Below are 23,820 nucleotides of genomic sequence, written 5' to 3' on the forward strand. Positions count from 1 at the left end.
ATTAAACCGTTCTGTGTATATTATTCCTCTTTACTTAGCTCACACATAGTAATGAGCAAGGGCATGTTTCCAGTTTTTTTTTTGTAAATTTTAGGCATGCTTTAAATAAAATAAATACTTGATATTTCTGACTGCACTTTAATATCCTCGTTTACTGCCAGGAGTTGTTAAAGGTGTTAATATGTGGCTAAGTGTGTTTTTCATTGCTTTCACCTTATAGATGCTCCCAATAGACGCTTTAGAAAACTCAATCCGGCAACGCTGCAGTGATCATCGTCACCGTTCATTCCACCGTTGGACGGCCATTATTTGACTTGCACGGCGAATTGACCGGTGCATTCTGTCCTATTCATAGTGTTGAAGCACAGCATTCGCAGCGCCGATGGCCGAGGGGTATTTACAGTGGACGGTTTTGTTGGGCCGAAAGTTCCTAGTGGCTTCAGTGAAGTGAAGCTACACCTTTACTGTCGTGCCGCGAGCTCAACCGAGCGCGCTTCAACGACTCCCACACGGATTCGTCATCGGTTCGCATTTCGCCGTCAACATAGAGCTATGATGCCAATTTGTACTATTTCTAAGTGGGTTGATGAACAAACAGCGCTAAAGACGAAGAGCAAGAAGCAATCAGGCCACGCGCTGTCCTGTTTGCTTCTTGTTTGTGCTGTCTAGCGCCCGTCCTGTTTACTTCTTGCTCTTGGTCCTCGTCTTTAACACTGTTTATTTATCATGTCACCGTACGAACTAGCCCAGATGTCTCTTCTAAACAGTGGGCTCCATGTGCGCAATAAAGAGTGCGATGAGATAGGTCAATGCCGGGTTGGTGTCAAATGTGGGCTGACGGAATTGGTCCGGTGCGTCTTCCAGTGGTTGGTCGTGGAGGGCGAATACGTCTTTGAGGTCCGCTAATTCGTCGAGAAAAGCGATCGTCATGCCCTTGTTGAGATGCCGGTATTCTTCGGTGAAGTTTGTTACCAGCACCTGAGCTTGTCCTCACCGGAATTTCGCGATGCCTCTTGCGATGCCGGCACCTCGTCCCAAGAGCAAATGGATATTTCCTTCGACGATGCCTTCAGCGGTTCCGATGTCTGCGCTACCTACGCTGACTGCGACGCTCGATCGGGGCGGCATGGTCAATTCTTCGTCAAGGACGTTTAGAGCGACGTGTTGCGTCGAAGTAGTCGTGGAAGGTATGGCTTTGTTTACAGAGAGCTTGATGAGCTTGGATCAGAGGTCAATGATAGCCCTATGTTCATTTAGGAAGTCCATGCCTAAAATCACGACTCGGGAGCACTGCTGCAAGACCGCAAAGCTGGTGGGGTAAGTACGCCCATTTATGGTTATTGTTGCAGTGCATCGTCCCGATGGACTAATCAGGTTGCCACCCGCGGTGCGAATCAGCGGGCTAACCCAAGCGGTGGTAACTTTCCTGATCTGAGAGGCTAAGGGTCCACTGACGACTGACATAATTGTATCCAATTTAGAAAATAGCTACAACTCCTAATATTTCAATTCTTCTGCAGATTTCGCTGCACTATAATTATTATACCACGTGTTCCTTAATCCAAGTGTGCGCTGGGTTATGACTACATGCTCCTTTTCCTGCCTACTAACTCGCATTTTCATTTAAAATGCGGTGGCAGTCCGGTGCACAAAGCATGGTCGGTTAAGTTGAGCGATTCAAGATATCAAGAAAATGATGGCAGTTCAGTATACGGCCCCCTCCGCACGTTCTAGACGGTGACTCATCCTCAGAGACAGCTGGCGGTCGCTGCGTCGCGGGCCGCGCTGGCTAGACAGTGACTCATCCTCTCCGGTGTTCCTCTTTTCCCTCTGAGACAGCGGCGGTCGCTGCGTCGCGGGCTCGCATTTCATCTCTCCTAGTAGCTGCCACGCTCTACCGCGTAGCCCGCGAGCTCACCGTTTTGTGTGTTTGCTTTTTTTTCCTTCCCTCTTTCAACACCGTGCGCATCTTCGGTGGCAGACATCGGAGTTCGGTGCGGCTGGTGGGCGTGCTGCATGTTGTGCATGCTGGTGTGTGTGTATGTGCCAGCGCCTCTTCGCTATTAGCTGTGTGCATGTAACAAAAATGCGACAGCAAACCTACGCGGGCTTCAGCCTGGCCGCCGGCACAGAGGAAATTACTGTGTCCCACTGCGAGTGGAAGCTGCCTCTCCAGCCTTGGCGGCGAACCTGATGGTCGATTGAGCTTTTCGAGGCATCTGCCCTGGGTGGCCCCGGTCAATTCTTCACCATTGTGTAGAAACTGCCAGCGGATCGCACCCTCATCGTGTCGCCTCATCTTCCCGCCAGATCACCAAAACCGTGAGCGTGAGACTTCTTGTCGGGAACTAGCACTTGCCAGCCTCACGATACTGTTCACTCGCATTATTTCAAATTCATTCAAATTAATTTTTCATTCAAATATAATTTTCCAATCGGTAAATTGGACGGTAATTGCCAGGGGGGTGCAGCGGTAGCGTAGCGGTAGAACATCCGCCTCGCATGCAAGAGGACCGGGGTTCAAATCCCGGTGCCGCGCAATTCTCCACCGGATGAAAAAAAAAAATCCGCGTGTCGATGGAATTGCATAAACAGGTTTGGGGTGCGACCTGATGCCGGCGAACACCTCAGGCAACGCACTACCTCACCAGAACAGGAGTTGGCCACCCTGGTGAAGTAATTGGCCGCAAACTCCTATGATAAGCTCCATAAAACCCCGGCCCTCAGTCACCAGCGGCTGCGGAACAACTGACCACGGCGGCGGTCAGACCTCTGACGCAGCAGGGGGTGCTAAGAAAGCCTGGCTCCGCTGGACAGGCCGCCATTGGAAACTCACCCTGGCAACGTTTTATGCTAGAACCCTAGCTAGTGAAGCTAGCTTAGCAGTGCTGTTAGAGGAACTAGAGGGCATGAAATGGGATGTCATAGGGCTTAGTGAGGTTAGGAGGCCGAATGAGGCATGTACTGAAGGATGGGCATGTACTGTGTTATCGAGGTTTACCGCAGAGGCGAGAACTAGGAGTAGGTTTCGTTGTCAATAAGTATATAGCGGGTAATATAGATGAATTCTATAGTATTAATGAAAGGGTTGCTGGCATCGTAATTAGGCTTAATAAGCGGTATAAACTGAAGGTTGTACAGGCCTATGCACCTACATGTAGTTATGATGACCAGGCAGTTGAAGGCTTCTATGAAGATGTAGAATCGGCAATGCGAAAAGTAAAGACGCAGTATACTGTACTAATGGGCGATTTCAATGCCAAGGCAGGGAAAAAACAGGCAGGAGGAGACAAGGCAGTAGGTGACTATGGCATTGGTTCTAGGAATAGCAGGGGAGAGTTACTAGTTGAGTTTGCAGAGCGCAATAACTTACGAATCATGAATACCTTCTTCAGCAAACGGAAGAACCGGAAATGGACAAGGAAAAGTCCTAACGGAGAGACTAGAAATGAAATCGACTTCATAATGTGTTCAACCCCCGCCATTATGCAAGATGTAGAGGTAGTCGGGAAAGTGCGATGCAGTGACCACAGGATGGTGAGGTCCCGAATTAGCCTAAATCTGAAGAAGGAACGCAACAGATTAGTAAGAAAGAAACCCATCAACGAATTAGCGGTGAGGGGGAGGGCAGAAGAGTTCAGGATCTCGCTACACAATAGGTTTTCAGCTCTAACTGAGGATGGCGACATTACCCTAGAGGGAAGGAACAATAATTTCAGAGATATCATTACTGAGTGCGCGGTAGAAGTAGGCGGTAGGATAGTTAGAGAGGATACCGGTAAGCTGTCTAAGGAGACGAAAGATTTGATTAAGAAACGCCAGAGTATGAAAGCTTCCAATCCAACAGACCAGATCGAATTGGCCGAGATATCAAAGCTAATCAATAAGCGCAAGGTGGCCGATATAAGGAAGTATAACATGGAGAAAATTGAGCATGCTGTAAAGAACGGGGGAAGCCTTAAAGCGGTAAAGAATAAATTGGGCATAGGCAAAAACCAGAGGTATGCGATAAGGGACAAGGCGGGCAACGTCATCACTAATATGGAAAAGATAGTCAAAGTAGCCGAGGAGTTCTATACAGATCTCTACAGTAGCCAAAGTAGTCAGGACAGTAATGAGATTGGCGGCAGGGAAAAACAGTCGGACGTTCCACCAGTGACGAAGGACGAGGTCAAGAAAGCACTAGAAACTATGAAAAGGGGGAAATCAGCTGGAGAGGATCAGATAACTACAGATTTGCTGAAGGACGGGGGGGATATCGTGCTAGAAAAACTGGCCACCCTGTATACGCAGTGCCTGGTGTCAGCGACGGTACCGGAACCATGGAAGAATGCAAACATTATCCTCATTTACAAGAAAGGGGACTCTAAGGACCTTAAAAATTACAGACCAATCAGCTTACTGTCTGTTACGTATAAGGTATTTACTAAGGTAATCGCTAATAGAATCACGACAACCTTAGACTGCAATCAAGCAAAGGATCAAGCAGGGTTTCGGAAACGGTACTCTACTATCGATCATATCCATACCATCAATCAGGTGATAGAAAAATGCTCGGAATATAACCAGCCCTTATACATAGCATTCATTGATTACGAAAAAGCATTTGACTACGTTCAAACCTCGGCGGTGATGCAGGCATTGCGAAATCAGGGGTAGGCGAGCCGTACGTGAAAGTGCTGGAAGATATATATGGTGGCTGCACAGCAACCATAGTTCTGCATAAAGAAAGTAACAAAATTCCCATAAAGAAAGGTGTTAGGCAAGGAGACACGATCTCCCCAGTACTATTCACAGCTTGTTTAGAGGAAGTATTCAGAGACTTGGAATGGGAGCAGTTAGGGATAAGGGTAGATGGAGAATACCTCAGTAATCTGCGATTTGCTGATGACATTGCCTTGCTAAGCAACTCGGGGGATGAACTGCAAATAATGATTGATGACCTAGACAGGAAAAGTAGAAAGGTAGGCTTGAAAATCAATATGCAGAAGACTAAGGTAATGTTCAACAGCCTCGGGAAGGAACAGCAGTTGACATTAGGTAGCGAAATACTGGAAGTAGTAGGCGAATATGTCTACTTAGGACAGGTAGTAACCGCAGATCCGGACCAGGGAAAGGAAATAAGATGAAGAATGCGATTGGGATGGAGCGCATTTGGCAAGCACTCGCAGATTATGACTAGCAGCTTACCGGTATCGCTCAAGAGGAAAGTATACAACAGTTGCATCTAGCCTGTACTCACCTATGGGGCTGAAACGTGGAGGCTAACCAAGAGAGTTCTACTTAAGTTGAGGACAACCCAGAGGGCTATGGTACGAAAAATGGTAGGGGTAACATTAAGAGATAGAAAGCGTTCAGAGTGGGTCAGAGAAATAACTTAAGTTACCGACATTAGTGTGAATTAGGAAGAAGTAATGGACATGGGCAGGACATGTAGTCCGAAGAGAGGATAACCGATGGTCGCTTAGGGTAACGAACTGGATTCCAAGGGAAGGAAAGCGTAGCAGGGGGCGGCAGAAAGTTAGGTGGGCAGATGAGGTTAAGAAGTTCGCAGGGGTCAAGTGGATGCAGCTAGCACAGAACCGGGTTAAGTGGAGAAATATGGGAGAGGCCTTCGCCCTGCAGTATCAGGCTGATGATGATGATGATGCCAGCATGTGATATTTTTCGTACATTTTGTTGCTAATTTGTCTTTCGCTCCAGCAATTTTGACAAATTTCAGTGGGTGGATATAGGGTCCTTCGTTGCTTATTAATAATATTATTTTCACTACCTAAGTCTTTATGCTTGACTTGGTTTAGGGGCAGAGCTGTCGCTGTCATGACAAATGTTATCGGACATTTTTTTTCTTTGATTTCTCGCTTAATTTCAAAAGCAACCACGAGTTAGGCGCGTTCGCTTATTTTGCACTACACTCTCTGCTTAAGGTAACACCAGCATTTCCTAACAGCCTATATGTACTTTGCTAAAAAGACTGCCGCAGTGTGAAATTTTTCACGTCCCACCGATAAAAAGGCACTTCGGCGATTTCTACGTCTTTGTTCTTACTACCGACGCATCGTCCAAGATTTTTCTGGGATAGCTGAACCGCTGACAGCACTAACCATAGAAGACATACTCTTCCTGTGGGGAGGCGATCAAGAACAAGCCTCCAAGAAGCTTAGAAGCCGCCTACACAGACCCCCAATACTCGCCCATTTCGAGAAGACGCCGCAACCGACGTATATACTGATGCCAGCAACGTTGGCCTCGGGACGGTACTCATCAAGTGGCAAGGCGGAGTAGAACGGGGTATCGCTTACGCGAGCCGAACACTCTCACGATCGGAGGCGAACTATTCGCAACGAAGAAGGAGTGCCTTGCGGTAATCTGGGCCATAAGCATGTTTTGACCATATTTGTATGGATGACCCTTCCGTGTTGTCAGCGACCATCATTCCTTGTGCTGGCTGGCAGGCCTTAAAGACCCGTCTGGACGCTTGTCTCGTTGGAGCCTCCGTCTTCAAGAGTATGACGTTACTGTCGTTTATTAGTCGGGACATAAACACAAAGATGCGGATTGCTTGTCACGCGCGCGATTGGATTCCACTGCTGTGGAAAATGCCGACAATTTTTCCTTTATTGAGGCCATTACACAATACCATATGGCTGACTTTCAACGCAAGGACCCGGAGCTGGCGCCGCTCATCGATTATCTGGAAGAACGCGGTGATACAGTATCGGTTGTTTTTCGTCGTGGCTTGCAGTCATACGCTTTACGAAGTGGAGTTCTCTACAAGCGCAATTTTGAAAGATCAAAAAGACATTTCTACTCGTAGTACCTACGCACCTACTGCCTGACATCTTGAGCGCTTGTCACGACGAACCATCCGCCGGCCACTTGGGAGTTAGTCGTACGCTTGCAAGAATTCGGGAAAAATACTACTGGCCTAAATTATTATCTTCAGTACGATCTTATGTTAAAACCTGCCGTGACTGTCAAAGCCGAAAGACTCCACCAGTGAAACCAGCTGGATTTCTTCAGCCGATCGCTCCACCGAAAACTCCTTTCCAACAAGTGGGGATGGATCTTCTTGGTTATTTCCCGAAGTCAACTAATGGAAAGCGTCGGATTGTTGTCGCGACAGACTACCCGGTATGCTGAGACCGCGTCGCTCACAAATGGAACTGCCACCGAAGTAGCAAAGGTTTTTGTCCACGACATAGTATTGCGTCATGGCGCTCCGGCTGTTATCATTATCCGACCGCGGGGCAGCTTTTACGGCCCGCCTGACTACGGCTGTGCTGAACCTTACACACACTAGCCATAGACGGGCCCCGGCATACCACCCGCAAACTAATGGCTTGGTGGAACGGCTAAACAGAACTCTAGCCGACATGCTGTCTATGTACGTGGATATAAAGCATAAGACCTGGGATCAAATTCTCCCATGTGCCACGTTCACATATAATACGGCACTTCAGGAGACGACGCGGCTCACTCCCTTCGAGCTTGTCTTCAGCCGTCGAGTGACCGCTCCCCTGGATACAATGCTGTCCGTATACACCGACGACGAACTTGAGCTTGACCTGGATGTCGCTAGTTTTACTCAGCGTGCGGAAGAAGTGCGGCTGCTGGCAAGACAGTGCATATACTTACAACAGCGCTGTGTTGTCGTTCCCTTTCTGTGTCTGTGTTTTGAAGTGCGCTGTTTTGATTTACCAACTAGCCCGTTCCTTCATCCTTGCAAACAACAACTAGATGCTGACTTTTACAACAAGGGACGGCGCTTCGCTGCCTACGAGCCTGGAGACTATGTCTGGATTTGGACGCCCGTTCGTCATCGTGGGTTGTCTGAAAAATTGCTGCGCCGGTACTTCGGCCCATACCGTGTCCTCCGCCGCATCAGTGACGTTACTTACGAACTTGAATCCCCGACCCAAACCCCTCAAGCCGCAGACAACGCAAGTTCACTGATGTTGTACACGTCGTCCGGATAAAACCCTACCACGACCGCCCCGCTGACTGATCTTGAGACTGATGGCGCCCCGTTTTGTGTTGTGGTATCCCATACCAACCTAGCATACTATCTGTCAGCTCATCGCATCGAGCAGCATTTTCAGCATCGAGGCGATGCTGCCAAGAAGGGGGGGCAATGACACATGACATTCATAGGCGACTACGAAGAATTGAACTGGCGATTGGGAGAAGACGACGAAGCGAAACTGAGCTCTGCTTTCGTGCTGACCTGACTGGTTGTTGGTGTTCCTCGGTACCAGAGTGCCTTCTGTGTAACGTTACCTTACAATATAACATAAGACTACTGCTACTGCTTTCATTTTTTTTTAAAGGTAGCCATAGAGGTCTAGCGGTATGGTGTTCCGTTCTTTATTTATTTTTTCATGTAAATCACTGCAGTCCTTTTCAGAAGAGTTGGACGTACACACTGTTAATTTCTTTTCCCACCTTCGCCTCCTTCAAAACCTGTGCACTCTCTCAAGTTTATTGGCTTGCCTGGTCCGCACATTTCCACGAAAATCATCTCGCATTCCCTTGTCTGGTTATATCCCCAAAGTGCACAGGAGAGACGGCGGCCTGGAAACAAAAAAGACAGAGCGAACTTATTTTACTTTAGAGAAAGTTTAAACTGCAGTGGTGAAGAAAAAAGAACATGTTTTCTCTGTTTTTGTATAAATTCACAATGTTGAGAAATGAGAATAATAAGCTGACCTTTTGGTATCAATTTTACTGCAAGAATGCGCTTTCTTGAGACAAGAATTCCTCGGTAGGAAATAGATTTAATGCTTTTCGTTTGCCATTTAGTGAAGACTTCTTATTGCGCTGTTTTAAACCTGTTCTAAGTTACTATAAATTGTTATGTATTGAAGAGAGATGCATGGTCAACACTTGCCTAAATTACTGCACACTTTTGTAAGCGAAGAACTGGGCGTACAGCAACAACGGCTCTTCCGAGGCCAGAATACCAGTGAGGAACATCACTAGCATTCAGTTTTTTTCAGGCAACGATATCGGCGAGTTCGCAATTTTTGAAAGGAATTTTGAAAATTGAAATATTTTGGGGGTTTAGATCTTTAGCCAGAACAGGGCAGTGATATAAAAAGGCTGGTAAATGCGTTATTTCTAGAAGAGAAAACTCTGTCATCTGCATTTACGAAGATATGTCAATGGCATCAAGAATTAACCTGGCCCCATAGACTTTGAAATGCTACGTCTCAAGTGATCACGTAATCACTGCAGCTCACAACAGCACTTGCACACATGTGAAGCGAATGAAGATTACAAGGTGATAAAGGCAAATAAAGATCCGGTTTGCCGTGGTGACTGAAAAATAGCACTAATCAATAAAGAATAAAGCTGTCATGTGTGATCAATAGGACTCCTTTTGTGGCTTGCTCGAGTTCCCAATTGTATGAATCTTATTAACTACCCACATTAAACCATACATGAGTTGTTTCTCGGGGTTTGGTCTTTTTTCTTAATGTAGGTTAAAATGAGAAAAACAAAGCTATGTGGATAGAGCTAGGGTTTTGGGCTAGAAGAGATCTCCTTATTGCTATTCCCCGCTAGCATAAAGCAGGTATTTAAAGAGAATAATTGGTAATAATTAAAGACTAGAGTTATTGGAGAGTACCTCTGTAACTTGTGATTCGCAAATCACATTTGTACGTAGCCCTAGACTGGATTTTCAAAGAACAATTCATGTCATTGACAAATAAAGCCGCATGACTTAAAATATGCAGCAAACGAAGTAATTTTCCGCAATGTCATAGATCAACATTTAACTGCAACTGGCGATGAGCGTTGGAGATAGTAAGGAAATACGTCTACATAGGTATATGGTGAGAACAAATGTAAGTTACGGAGGGCAAAATATGTAGAACAGTTGACTGAATTTTACGTTTGCTCTGGAACTATGAATGACAATTAACCAGTATTCATGGAGAGCAAAACACGTGAAACTACCTTACTTGGTACGCACATATGGGACTATAACCTAAAGGCTACAGGGAGAGTTAAAATTAAGCTGAATAAACGCAAAAAAGAAGCAGAAATAGGAACGAAAAATGTTGACGAATGAAAACGAACAAAAAGAGAATAAAACAGCTGTAACATTACGGATCATGAGGCTAGCCCGAGCTGCTAATACTCGTGAAAAAGTCAAGGAGGATAAATTGGATTGGGGATGGGATGTAATATGAGGGCAGAGAACCTATGGTCGGTAAAAGTGAATGACAGAACTCAAGGGGAAGCCAAGAGTTCAAGGGTATGGCAGAAAGTTAGATAGGGGAGGTGAGATTAGAAAGTTTACGGATGATGGTTGGAGTAAGATGGCATATTACCTGGCTAGTAGGAAGGCTATTGGAAAGTACTTAAGAAAAAGGGCTGGCAATAATTTTAATGAGAACGGCGTGTACCAGATGCTACTAAAGGCAATAAAATTCATTGCACCCGCTAGGATTTCGGTAACGGATATGAACTTAAAGGGGCACACCAAATTTTTTTGCTGTACTTTTGTGTTGTAAATAGTGCGTAGCGATTGTGAGTGTATAGATCAGCATGGTGTTAGCAGTGTGACGAAGTCATACAGCGAAACAATTTGGTCAACTGCATTCGTAAAGATGATGTTTGCGTCGTTTTGGTGATCCTGTCGCGCCTCACCAACACGAACTATTCCAAAGCATGCCTTTGTCGCCTGAAAAGAGCTGTCGCCAGCTCGCTCTCCGACAACTTGCTCGTAGCAGTGCCGATATCGGTCGTTGGCTTCGCTACAATTTCGCCCAAATTCTTATCATATGCGAGCGGATGAGAAATATCAAAAGCGAGAGAGGCTTTGACTATGAAGGAGCGGGCATAAAAGCTCGCGAGTATATTTAATATGAATCGCACTAATCGAGGCGCCGTGGCGTACGCGATTTTGAGCGCCGCTTGCTGTGTGGGAATCTGGAATTGCATAGATAAAATTCGAAAACTTTAGCGAATGAAAATGCCCATAGAGTATAGGTTTAGTAACAGTGAGCTGAAATCGACATTTCCTACATCGTAGAACACGCGTACAAACGCCACGAAGCGCCGATGTGACCCTCGTGCGCCGAAGCAAGCGGCTCGGAGCAGTCGTTGGCACTACTTATGGGGGGAAAATTAGTCCGATTGAGGACAAGCGTCATACACACGTTTTATCGAGCTTATGTTATTATGAGATAGGCTTACTATGGTAAATCAACTCGAATACCGTCCGGCGAAACGATATTCCTGGCAACGCGTAGGGTAGGCACAGAGCAGCGAAGTTCGTCGCTGGCCGCCACCGGCCACTCCGGTCTCGGCTACGGCGACCGACAACGACGCCGTCCGCCGACCATTCCAGCGCCGTCAGCGGCAGCCTTCGCAAATGTTAGTGAATGAAATTGTCATCAAGCATAATTTTGGCTGCAGTCGGGCAGTCCGTGCGTTAGAACTCTTAGAACACTGCCGCGCTGGTATACGTACGTGCTCAGTAGAAACAGCCGAAACGAACTGACCAACAGCATTGTCTCTTACGTCAGAAAACTGCAATGAGGTCACAAATACTTGCTTATGGTTGTCTCAGTGAAGCTACCTCACAGTCAATGAGCGATGGGTTCGGAATGAGAGAGCGAGCATTTCCACAAAGTTTTAAAAAGGAGAAAAATATTTTCTACGCCTCCCTTGAGTCTAATACTTGACGGTGATGGTCCTCAAATACAAAGAAAGCGCGTGCCAAGCTTTGTACAACATTGTAATTTGGTGTCTCTGCCTCTTCCTCAGAAGGAATTGGAGGGGCAGACTTCTACGTGTCTGAGAATTGGTAGACGACGGGGTTGGCATGTAGAGGCCAGTTTGAGGATAATTATTGAATAGAATATTTTTGCATAGGCTTCGTGCGAGGAACTAAGGCCGCAACGTCAAGGTGTTTAGCCAGCTGCTGAAAAAGTGGGTACAAAATACACTTCCATGAAATACTTCCCGAACTCTGGGCAGTTTAAAGGGACCAACATCATGATCGCGTGCAAAGTACTTACAGCTTTAGATTTTTGAAATGTTATTGCTTTAAAGTGGCCTTCATGTTGTGTGTAAAAGCTTATAATGTCCTCAATATCCCCATATAGACGAGAAAGGAGCTCTTGAAAAAACTGCTATGGAGAAAAGTTTTATCGCCTAATATGGTAGTAAGTTCCTCAGTTATTGTGGGAACTGCGTTTTTGTTTTGCAATCGAGGTCAAGCGCAAATTTCAGCGTGGTAAAAAATGAGGCCGAAAAAAAAAAACGAAATTTGGCGTGTTTTCGTTCGTTTCTGCGCACAGTATTCAGTCGAGGTCTGTAGGTCTAACGGTTAGGGCTATATTTATAATGAGTAGGTGTAAAAAAGCTTTGAAATTAATCGCAGAAATTAGGAAACAGTGGGGCTACTTTATTCCTTCGGTTGTGCACTGTTTTGTCCAGCAAACCTGCACTAACAAGTGGCAAATTGTGCTCACAAAAGGATTGTGCCACTGCTGCTTATCAACTTGATCATGATAGTTAGTCCTGCTGTCTCCAGCGTAGATATTTTCTAGCGACCTGCATAAAACTTGGCGAAATAAAATTGATTTTTCCTCGTCTTGGATCTTGTAGCGGCACAGCGGCACAATCTAAAAATGGCGAAGTTATATCTCCCTAGGTCACCGAATTAACCGAAGTTAGTCGCTGATTTATTTTTTTTTTTGGGGGGGGGGGGGGGGGGGGGGGGGGGGGGGGGGAGCACGGTGGTCACCGCCTGAATATATCACCATAACCTTTCCGCATTTGCAGACTAGCTGTTACAGTAGTTTTTAGCGAAGCGGTTATTGTGGCATAGCAACCGAATTGATTTTGCACATGAACGTCCCTATTTGGAAGTTGATCCTTGTCTCTCCTCGTTCATCGATGGAATTTGTTAAGAGTCGGCTGAGAGTCATATTATTACCCGGAACGATATTTGTGAATTGAAACTCCAGGTGTCTGACGCCGAGAAAATATTTATTAACTTCCTATAAATTCTGACTGCAACAGAAAACGATGTCCGAAGGATCCTCTGCTTGTGATAATTTTTTTGAAGCCTCTAAACACGTTATTAGCTTCCAGACAAACTAGCTAACAGATTTGAAGTACACATACGTGGTCTCATACATCTATTTCAAGGCATCTGTGAATGTGATGGGGAAAATAAAAGCAATTTATGAGAAATAGTACTACTTAATAGGCGCCCGTTACTGCTGGCCGCATTTATATCCATATCCGGGAAAGCAGTATAGGTCCGGTGGTCCTTTATTTAAACAATATTAGCAACCAAATGATGGGTGATTTAGTGTGGTTAGGCCAAAGTGCAAATGATTAGGCTTGCGCTATGGTTTTTCCTTCGCGTTTATTCCGAGTTGCACATGAAAATTAGCCTATGATCCAAACGTACCCAAACATCGCAAAGACCGCTGATATGGCTCTAAAGCCCCGTTTTGACCAAGCCTTTGAATATGTGTGTATGTCCTCGAATCAATGTGTATGAATCCGACACAATCACCCCGGCGGGCTCATTTCCCAGTTGAAAAGTGCTTCCCAAATTGAAAAGGGTATTTAACGTCAAGTTTCAGGCACAGCACAGTGACTAAATCTCTACGTGACAGCTGTAGTGGTAGAGCGCTATATGAGAGTGGTAACTGAAAACTTTCGCAAGTTTAAACAACCAGCTATATTAAAGCAATTAGACTACTCTCATGCCGTCCTTACCCCACCGCTGCGGCTGAGCGGCTAGAGAATTCAACTGCTTATCCAGAGTTTTCACGTCTTATCCGGCGGCGGCTTTTTGATGAGGTTGAAAAGCAAGGCTACCATGAACTGTGCGAGGTTAAAGAACATAATGGAGTGACATTCACTGATAATTTTTTTTTATTGAAAAAATACCCTGCATTGCACGAACGTGTATTTTCAGGGCTCTTTTTCAGTAAACGCATCTGAAAAAAGGTTGGACCACATTGAAAAGCCATTTACGACTTCGTATCCGCATCGAGTGTTAAGACCCGTGTGTTGCCTTTTTATCATAAAGGTGTCCTTGTGGAGGAAATTCCGCCTCGGATTCGTGAGGCGTTCGGATCAACGACCAGCACATCTGGGCGCTCACAGGTTTTGCAATAGGTACAAGTTTCCCTATCACACTATCGGAACTAAGTTTAAGTGTTCACGCAGGTCTGGATAATCGATATCAAAGTAAAGCATTGATAATTAGGACAGAAATCGGATAAGAATCTTGCATCAACCTCCGAAAACATTTATTCTCCTCTAGAGCAGCAGAAACGAAAAGGTTAGAAACCAGGACTGAAGGTCAAGCGCGTCGTTCTGCTGTAAAATTGCTATATCTTCCAAGAAACCGCTGTTTTTGATCTCTCATCTGCCCACATGCCAATTGTCTAGTTCTGCGCAAGTGATCTAATGCTTGTTTGCTTCGGAACACATCTGCTAGCTGCTTAGTATTTTCTTTCCAGTTTTGCTCTAAGCACCCATGTTCAGCGTTTTCGAGCTTTATATTAAGGGTTTTTTGAAATCAAGGTGGAATGTTTGCCACTCTTTTCAGACGACGTAATGCGTGCTTAGGTTCCCGTTCAGACAAATTCACTTATAGAGTAATGCCACTTTCTTAACCCTTTTATCATGTCGTTCCTAGAGTCCGATTAGGGATAGGTGCAGTTCCAAAATATTTTTTTTTTTTGTAAAAGGGAAAAATATTTTTCATGCCGTGTACTAAATGCTATTACTGGGATCTGGCGCCCATATCTGAAAATGCGGTCATATTGATCATTCCTCTGATACTTATCCTACGTTTCTGGATCCAAACATGCTAAAGAGGCCGAAAAAATTCTATTATTTGGCTTGTTTTTGCATCCTGCCTTTCCATGAGTGTCATGCTTTCTGCGTCAACCTATATGGGGATAAAAAACGCCCTACTCCGCTGACAACAATTATTGTGGAAGTACGAAAATATTCAATAATGAAATGCTAAGACCTGTTCATCACGGTGCGCTGAATTCTTGTATCAGATTCATAATACACTACATTTAAGACAATAGAAAAAGTTTCGTCTACCATTCATCTGGCTGTGGCGCAGTTTCTTCGGAGAGGAACAATTGTGGCATTCGAGCTCGGGTACTAATTTATGAAGCCGTCTTCCTGTCTGTGTTTTTCTGGTGCGCTGCTCAACAATACCAATATTAGAGTTGCGGTGGGTGGTAGCGCTAGAGGGTAGGACCGTAAAATTTAATAAAGAGCTTAGATTGATTCATTGAATGGCCTTTATTCAATGGGAAGGCTCATGGCCATGGATGGGGGTAAAGGGGAGTAAACAGAATCTTCGTTGTTTAGGTCTTCACTCAAATCATACTGCTCTAACCAGGCCACTAAGCGAGCCATACCAAATATCATCTGTGTGTTAGCATCAGTTTCTAGAAGGGAACGGTAGTTCAGGCGGTAGGGTTTGATTTTGGAGCGTCCAGTAGAAAAAGCAGGACAATCCCATAGTAGATGAGATATGCCGCCGCGCGTTAGAGTCGTACAGTGAGGGCACGCAATCATTTCCTCTGTATACTGACGCCAGCGGGCCATAATACATGGCGTGTAAGCCGCATGGGCGATGAGCTTATTCAAAAAGATTTGTTGACTTCGGGTGAGGTGGGTTTTTCGCGTAAAAGGTGGATCTGGTGTGGCCACCTGCATGCGATGGTGACTGAGGCTACGAAGACTGGTCTGAGTAAGAGAAGGGGTGTGTTGCCCGCCCAGGGTCGAGTAAGGATGAAGCAAGGGGGGTGGGAAGGTAAATGTGGACATCCCACCTGCCAAAGCAGTCGCGGCGTGTGCCGCCGCATTGCAACCTGATTCGTCCGAGTGACCTGGGGTCCACTGAATAACAGCAGTTCTTGTCGCTAGTTGGCGGCGTTTAAGGAGGCGCTGTATGGCCTCAGCAGTTGCATCTCGTGAACCCGGGGTAGCGATTTCCTTGTAAGCTTCATAGGAATCAATAACAATACGTATTGAATCAGTTCCTGTGCAAGGCACTCCTGACAAGCCTCCCCAAATCGTGAGGAGTTCAGCACGAAGAGGGGTACCTTGAGGTAGGTGGTAGGCATAAGCGCCTGAAAGGTAAGGGTTGTCATCGCATACCCAGCCCATAGATGCAAATTCATTTGTAATCGATGTGTCGGTGTATATGTCCGTCGTATCAGGGATTCGCTCTTGTCGGTGGTCGAACACCGCGATTAACAAAATCGCGGTTAATAGGTCGGCGATGGAGGCGTGTGACTACTGGCATCTCCCAAGGGGGAAGAGATGCATATAGGGCTGGCGTTTTGTCGTTACGCTGTTCATCCCAGGCCATCAGGCGACACCCTTGGACAGTGATCTCTAGACGTATTCGATTACGCGTCTGTGACTCGGTTAACGATGGTAGTGAGCGGTGGAAGAGCGGCCAAACGCTCAAGTTCGGCTATAACAGTGTGCTTAGGTAGACCGGAATAGTGCGTTGTTGCGCGATGAAGGCGTTCGACCTTAGCGAAGTCAATCTTCGACAGTGGGAGGACGAGTGTGCCATAGAGGATTTTTCCGACCGCCGCTGCTCGGGCCATCGCACGGCAGGCATGTTGCCGTGCACCGCCGTGCCGGTTGGACAGGCGACGAATAGTGTGTAGCAGTGCTGGCCAAAGGCGTTGTAGCTGATGAACCCATTTCTGGGGACGGTTGCAGCTTGAGATGGGGAGGCCAAGAATGCGGATTTGCTCATTTGAGGAGGGGATGGTGTTGCCTTCGATGTGAAGATGGATCTGCATACTGGGGTTGGTTTTGTGTTTTCCGTCGATACTAATCAATTCTGTTTTATGTGGTGCGAGTTCGAGGCCAATTTTAGTTAGTGTATCTTCAAGACAAAGATGGGCCGCCTGAATTTCAGTGTGCATAGAATATTTGTCTACGTAATCCGCTGCCTCAGTCCAGACGGTAATATCATCGGCATATATAGCGAATCTTGCACTTGTGCCGAGTTCCAGATTCTCGGCGACGCGTGTCATGGCCAAGTTGAACAATATTTGTCCTAGAATGGAGCCCTGAGGTACACCCCTATCCAAGTAATATGTTTTGGGCACCCATCCCGGAGCTTTGCTATGTAGCTGAATGGGTCTAGATATAAAAAAAATGCGGATCCAGATTTGGGCACGCGTACTAGGAAAACGTTTAGCGAGTTCCTCCAGGATAACCTCAAGGCGAACATTGTCAAAGGCTTTGTGTATATTGTAGCGTGTGCAACAGCAGCCGCTAGGCGGCTGCTCATCGAAAGTCTCGTGGACGGACTCGAAGAAGTGCCCCGTGGCGTTCGAGAAGAAGCCGAAGTTAGCTGCCGTCTCTCGGTGCTCCGACCCTGCTCTTCTGCGCCTGCTAGCTCAACCCCTAATTAAAACCCAACCTTCTGGTTACGGGCCTAAACGGCTACGTGACACTGGTGGAGGTGAGGCCTAGAACTATATGTATCGGGCCTCTCGCAGCCGCTCATCGAGTCCCAACCGGCTTCCGCTCGTATCTACACCCGTTCATCGCTGCAGCCGTCGCCTCCGGGGTCTGGCGCCGGAATTCGCTCCTCTACCTGAACCGACGCCAGCTGACCAGCAGTTAGAAACTTCTACAATGACCCAGGCAAGTCAGCATCAGTTGCTGCTTCAGCAGCCTCGTACGCCACCGAGTTTCCATGGCGGTACTGGGGAAGATGTCGACGACTGGATCGACCAGTTCGAGCGAGTGGCGCAATTTAATCAGTGGAACCCGGCTCAGAAGCTGCGCAATGTGTATTTCGCGCTTGAAGACTGTGCTAAAACGTGGTATGAGAATAGGGAGGCCAGTCTTCAAAACTGGGATTCCTTTCGCCAGCAGCTGCGGGAAACCTTTGCCAACCACAACCGCCGTGATCGCGCACGCCGCCTCCTAGAAGGTCGTGTGCAACTACCTAACGAAAGCGTGGCCCAGTTAGCCGAGGACGTGACCCGTCTTTGCCGACGGGCGGATCCCGACATGACGAAATCAGCGAAGTTGCATCACCTGATGCAGGGCGTAAAAGAACCCCTCTTCGCTGGTCTGGTTCGGTGTCCACCTCAAACTGTCGCGGACTTCATCAATGAAGCTACCCTCATTGAGCGAGCCCTGCAGCAAAGATACCGGCGCACGGAGTCTGCCTGTGGTCAGCCCTTCAGCAGTGTGGCCACATTGAACAGGTCCACTGACGATAACTCTCTGCGTGAGCTGATCCGCGAGGTAGTTCGCGAGGAGCTCCTCAAGTTCAATCTTGGATCGCCTAACCCGACTGCCGTGGCTGTCACCGAAGCCGTGCGGGAAGAAATACGTCATACATTTTCACCGCCTGAGTCACCGTCGGAGCCATGTTCTATGAACTACGCAGCGGCTCTTCGTCGGCCTGCAGTGCCTCCTGTGCAACAGCTTCGTTTCGAAGCACAGCCGCCACCCACTTTGCAGCCACCGTTATACCAACCGTCCTACCAGCCGCCATCCCAGCAGAGCCTCGTCATGCAGCCGTCCGCTCCTCAGCCACTGTTCTACCAGCCGCCATCCCAGCAGAGCCCCGTCATGCAGCAACCGGTTTGGAAGGCAGACGTCTGGCGCACTCCTCGCCAACGGCCACTGTGCTACCACTGCGGAGAACCCGGCCACTTGTACCGTCGTTGTCCATACCGGGAACTCGGTCTTCGGGGTTTTGCTCGTGATTCCCCGCGTCCCCGGGTCGGCGAACGCCCTCCAGAAATCCAAGAATATCTGGCAACCCGTGCAACCTCTTCGAGCGACAGTGCACAGTCTTCTCCCGTGCGCTACTCGTCACCCGGCCGCCGTGAGTTTAATCATGTGCCGAGGCGCCGGTCGCCAAGCCCACACCGGGGAAACTGAAGGCAGCGACCTCAGGGGGACAGGTTGCTGACGAACGGAATCGATGTCCCGAAGACCCTCCCGTGACGACTCAGCCTGATACTGTGACCACGATGCCTCCGCCGCCCCATGAACCCGAAACTCCCAGTCAACCTCAAGCCGATCACGTTGTTAGCGCCGACCTTTCCGTTCTCGTCGACGGACACCCAGTAACCGCTTTGGTAGATACCGGAGCAGACTTTTCAATAATAAGCAAGAATTTCGCAGATCGGCTTTCCAAGGTTAAAACTGAATGGCTGGGGCCGCAAATTCGTACTGCTGGCGGTCACCTTATGACGCCGATCGGACGATGCACTGCCCGAGTAACCATCGCCGATTCAGCCTTTGTAGCCGTTTTTGTTATCCTGACGCACTGCTGCAAGGACCTCATACTCGGCATGGACGTTTTACGTGAGCATGGGGCCATTATTAATGTTCCTCGCCGTACTGTCACGTTTTCGACGCCTGCAACGACGACCGCTGAATCCGAACGACGCCACGCACCTTTACGCATCGTTGACGCGGATGTATCTATGCCGCCACGTTCGTCTGCTCTCGTCACAGTCAGGTGCGACGACCAGTCCTGTGCTGCCGGCATTGCCGAACAGAACACAGAGCTTCTGTTACATCATGGAGTCTGTGTTGCACGCGGTATAGTTCATCTGACTAATGGTCTAGCTCACGTGCTGATTACGAACTTCGGGAACGAACGGTAACGCATCGCTAAAGGCACCACGGTAGGCTACTTTGAAGGTGTCGCAGAAGCAGTCCACGACTGCTTTGTTCTTGAGACCAACACGTCTGCCAGCCAAACGCCCAACTTCGACCCTGATGTGAATCCCGCTCTATCACCGGCAGAGAAGGACAGACTCGTCGGGCTACTCTTTCAGTTTCAAGACTGCTTCTCATCCGCCTCCGCGGTTAAACAGACGCCCTTGACCAAGCACCGTATAATAACCGACGATCGCACCCGACCAGTCCGACAGAACCCCTACCGAGTGTCACCGCGGGAACGCGAAGTCATTGCTCAACAGGTAGACGAGATGTTAAATGACGGTGTCATACAACCATCGATGAGTCCCTGGGCTTCGCCTGTTGTCCTCGTTAATAAGAAAGATGGAGGTTTAAGGTTCTGTGTGGACTACCGTAAGCTCAATCAAGTCACAAAAAAGACGTCTACCTGCTGCCACGCATTGATGACTCATTAGACCGGTTGCGCCACGCGCGCTACTTTTCATCGCTTGATCTTAAGAGCGGTTACTGGCAGATCGAAGTCGATGAACGTGATCGCGAGAAGACAGCGTTTGTCACGCCCGACGCACTTCATGAATTCAAAGTCCTACCTTTCGGATTGTGCTCCGCTCCAGCGACATTCCAGCGAATGATGGACGCAGTTCTATCTGGTCTTAAATGGCAGATGTGTCTAGTCTACCTGGACGACGTTGTTGTGTTTTCACCAACGTTCGAGGAACACCTCCAACGTCTCTCCGCTGTGCTACGGGCTATCAGATGTGCCGGCCTCATGTTAAAACTACAAAAGTGTCACTTTGGCTATGAAGAGCTCCTGTTCTTGGGCCACGTCGTCAGCCATCGAGGAGTTCGTCCCGATCCCGCTAAAACAACAGCCGTCACCAAATTCCCTACTCCATGTAACAAGAAGACAGTTCGCCGTTTATTGGGCCTCTGCGCCTATTACCGCAGGTTTATTGAAAACTTTTCGCGCATTGCCGCTCCGTTGACACGTCTCACCCGGGATGATGTCACCTTCACCTGGACGGACGAAGAGCAAAAGGCATTCGACGAGTTACGGCACCGCTTGCAGACAACACCTGTGCTTGCCCATTTCGATGCGAATGCCGAGACTCTGGTCCACACAGATGCCAGCAACGTGGGTCTAGGCACTATACTCGTCCAGTGGCAAGACGGTGCCGAGCGAGTTATCGCATACGCCAGCCGGACTTTGTCCCGTGCCGAATCGAACTATTTCACCACCGAAAAAGAATGTCTGGCTGTTGTATGGACGGTGATGAAATTTCGACCCCATCTTTATGGCCGGCACTTTCGGGTTGTGAGTGACCATCACTCTTTTTGCTGGTTAACGAACTTGCGAGACCCCTCCGGACGCCTTGCACGATGGAGTTTACGGCTACAGGAGTTCGACATGACCATCGTGTATAAGTCTGGACGTCAGCACAACGACGCCGACGGCTTGTCCCGTTCACCTGTCGAGGCTGCGCGGGAAGACAAAGAACCAGACTTCCCCCTTATAGCAGCCGTCGACGCGCTCACTATTTCGCAGCAGCAACTTGACGACCCGGCTCTCGCACCACTTATCAATTTTCTGGAAGCGCGCTCTACAGAAGTTCCCCGTCTCTTCGCCAGAACGCATTCACCGTTTTGCATGCGAAACAATGTTTTATACAAGATCAACTTCACTCCGACGGGAAGAGATTACCTCCTCGTCGTACCAGAGTCTCTTCGCGAAGAAATCTTACAGGCATGTCATGACGAGCCCACCGCAGGTCACCTGGGGTATGCTCGAACTCTGGCCCGAATTAAAAAGAGTTATTACTGGCCAAACCTTGCGGCCGCAGTACGACATTACGTGAGGACATGCCATGATTGCCAGCGACGGAAAACACCGCCTGTGAAACCGGCCGGTTTACTGCATCCTGTTCAAGTGCCAAGATACCCATTCGAACAAGTTGGCATGGATCTGTTGGGTCCTTTTCCAATTTCTGATTCGGGCAACAGGTGGATAATTGTCGCTACAGATTACCTCACGCGTTACGCTGAAACGAAGGCTCTCCAGCGCGGTACAGCAATCGAGGCAGCGAAATTTTTCATCGAACGCATCGTCCTGAGGCACGGCGCCCCGACAGTTATAATAACGGACCGAGGCACTGCTTTCACTGCCAAGCTACTGGAATCTGTCATGGAACTAAGCGGCACTACCCATCGCAGGTCAACCGCCTACCATCCACAAACTAATGGCTCAACAGAACGTCTGAACAAAACTCTCGCCGACATGATGTCCATGTACGTGGATGTTGAACATCGGTCGTGGGATAACGTCCTGCCGTACGTCACGTTTGCGTACAACACGGCGCAGCAGGAAACGCAAATGACGCCGTTCTCCTTATTGTATGGCCGCGAAGTTTCGACAATGCTCGAAGCCATGTTGCCCCACGACGGCCGTGACCTCAAAGTTGGCGCCGAGGTGTTCACTTAACGCGCAGAAGAAGCGCGACAGCTGGCGAGGGCACGCATCCGGAACCAGCAAGGTCGAGACGCCCAGCGTTACGATCACTGCCACCGTGTAGTGACGTTCGAACCGGGTGATAGAGTGTGGCTTTGGACTCCGATTCGACGTCGGGGACTATCCGAAAAACTTCTGAAGCAGTACTTTGGCCCATACAAAGTGATCCGTCAGCTGAGCGACGTCACGTACGAAGTGCTTCCGGACGGCTTCTCTTCTACTCGTCGCCAGCGGAAATCCGAGGTTGTCCATGTCGTGCGCATGAAGCCGTACTTTTCGCGAGGAAATTAGCACACCGCCTACCGCATGTTTCTTGCTTTATTTCTTTTTATCTCTGCTTTCGAATTCATCAAGTTGACATTAATTTTTTTAGAGAGGGGGGTAATGTAGCGTGTGCAATAGCAGCCGCTAGGCGGCTGCTCATCGAAAGTCTTGTGGACGGACTCGAAGAAGTGCCCCGTGGCGTTCGAGAAGAAGCCGAAGTTAGCTGCCGTCTCTCGGTGCTCCGACCCTGCTCTTCTGCGCCTGCTAGCTCAACCCCTAATTAAAACCCAACCTTCTGGTTACGGGCCTAAACGGCTACGTGACAATATCGACAGCCAGGAGATAGTCAGGTAGCGCTTTACGATAAGCTCTATTCAGAACTCTTCGCAAAAGCCAAATGCAGTCATGAGTTCCGAGGTTAGGGCGGAAGCCGGCTTGAGCTGGATGAATTCCAGGACTGACGTATTCAATGTAGTGACTAATTCGGGTATGCAGCAGGCGCTCGATGAGTTTACAGAGATGTGAAGTAAGTGCGATTGGACGCAAATTGCTAGGAAGTCGAGGGGTTTTGCCATATTTAGGGATAGGAACAATAAGAGAAAGCTTGAGATCATCCGGTACCATTCCGGTCTCCCAGTAAAAATTAATGATGTCGAGAAGGGCATCCTGGGCTGCCGAGTCGAAATTGCGAAGCTCCTGCCAACTGACTCGGTCATGCCCGGGTGTGGCCCGAGCTCGGCCTTTTCCGAGGGCTGCTTGCAGTTCTCCCTTAGAGAATGGGCAATCCAGGTCTGGATCAGGGTTTCTGACTGGGAAAATAGAAACTGCTGGTGGAGGCGTTAGGCTGGCGTGTGGGAAAAAGGTGCGTATAACTTCACCTTCAACATCAGCCAGGTTGCCATTGAGAAGGAGCTCGGCGAGAGGTGGGGCCCCGCGTGCCTTGCCATTTAGGCCACGAAAGATGCGCCTTAAGAGCGAGCTGACGCGGTTCACCTTGGCTTCGTGTTTTTCGAATTGTGTATGCGGATTTTAGACCCAATATCGCCTGACCCCACTCGAAACTGTCAGTAAAGGTGTTCGGCACCTGTTTGCAACAATTTAATTTTCGGCTCGCTGTTTGATTCGAAGCCTCCAGGACCAGGCGTTTCTGATGGACTAAGCCTAATCGGGGACGGAGTTGTGTTGCATAAGTCTCCTCCCATAGCCAGGCCTATGTCTGGCGAGGGCCCGTAAATCCAAGCTTCTGGGTGGCTGGAGCGGGGCTACAACACGGGTGAGCAGACACCCGAGAGCCCTCCGCGGAAGCGGAGAGGACACAGCTGTGACCT

The 23,820-nt window shown here is 48.3% G+C and overlaps 1 protein-coding gene across 2 annotated transcripts in view; it reads right to left on the bottom strand.

The window, feature by feature from the left end:
• Window positions 1-8,343: 8,343 nt before the first annotated feature.
• The window catches only part of LOC146177634 (uncharacterized), a 130,502-nt gene continuing 115,025 nt past the window's right edge, over window positions 8,344-23,820 (bottom strand). For both annotated transcript variants that reach the window (XM_084580525.1, XM_084580524.1), the window contains one exon: window positions 8,344-8,574. In XM_084580525.1, coding sequence (XP_084436651.1) covers window positions 8,429-8,574 — 146 coding nt within the window. In that variant the 3' untranslated portion in view covers window positions 8,344-8,428. The remainder of the gene's footprint in view (window positions 8,575-23,820) is intronic.

The sequence above is a fragment of the Amblyomma maculatum genome, chromosome 10 (genome assembly GCF_055883805.1).
Source record: "Amblyomma maculatum isolate TAMU_Amacu chromosome 10, ASM5588380v1, whole genome shotgun sequence".
In the NCBI taxonomy this organism is placed as follows: Eukaryota; Metazoa; Arthropoda; class Arachnida; order Ixodida; family Ixodidae; genus Amblyomma; species Amblyomma maculatum.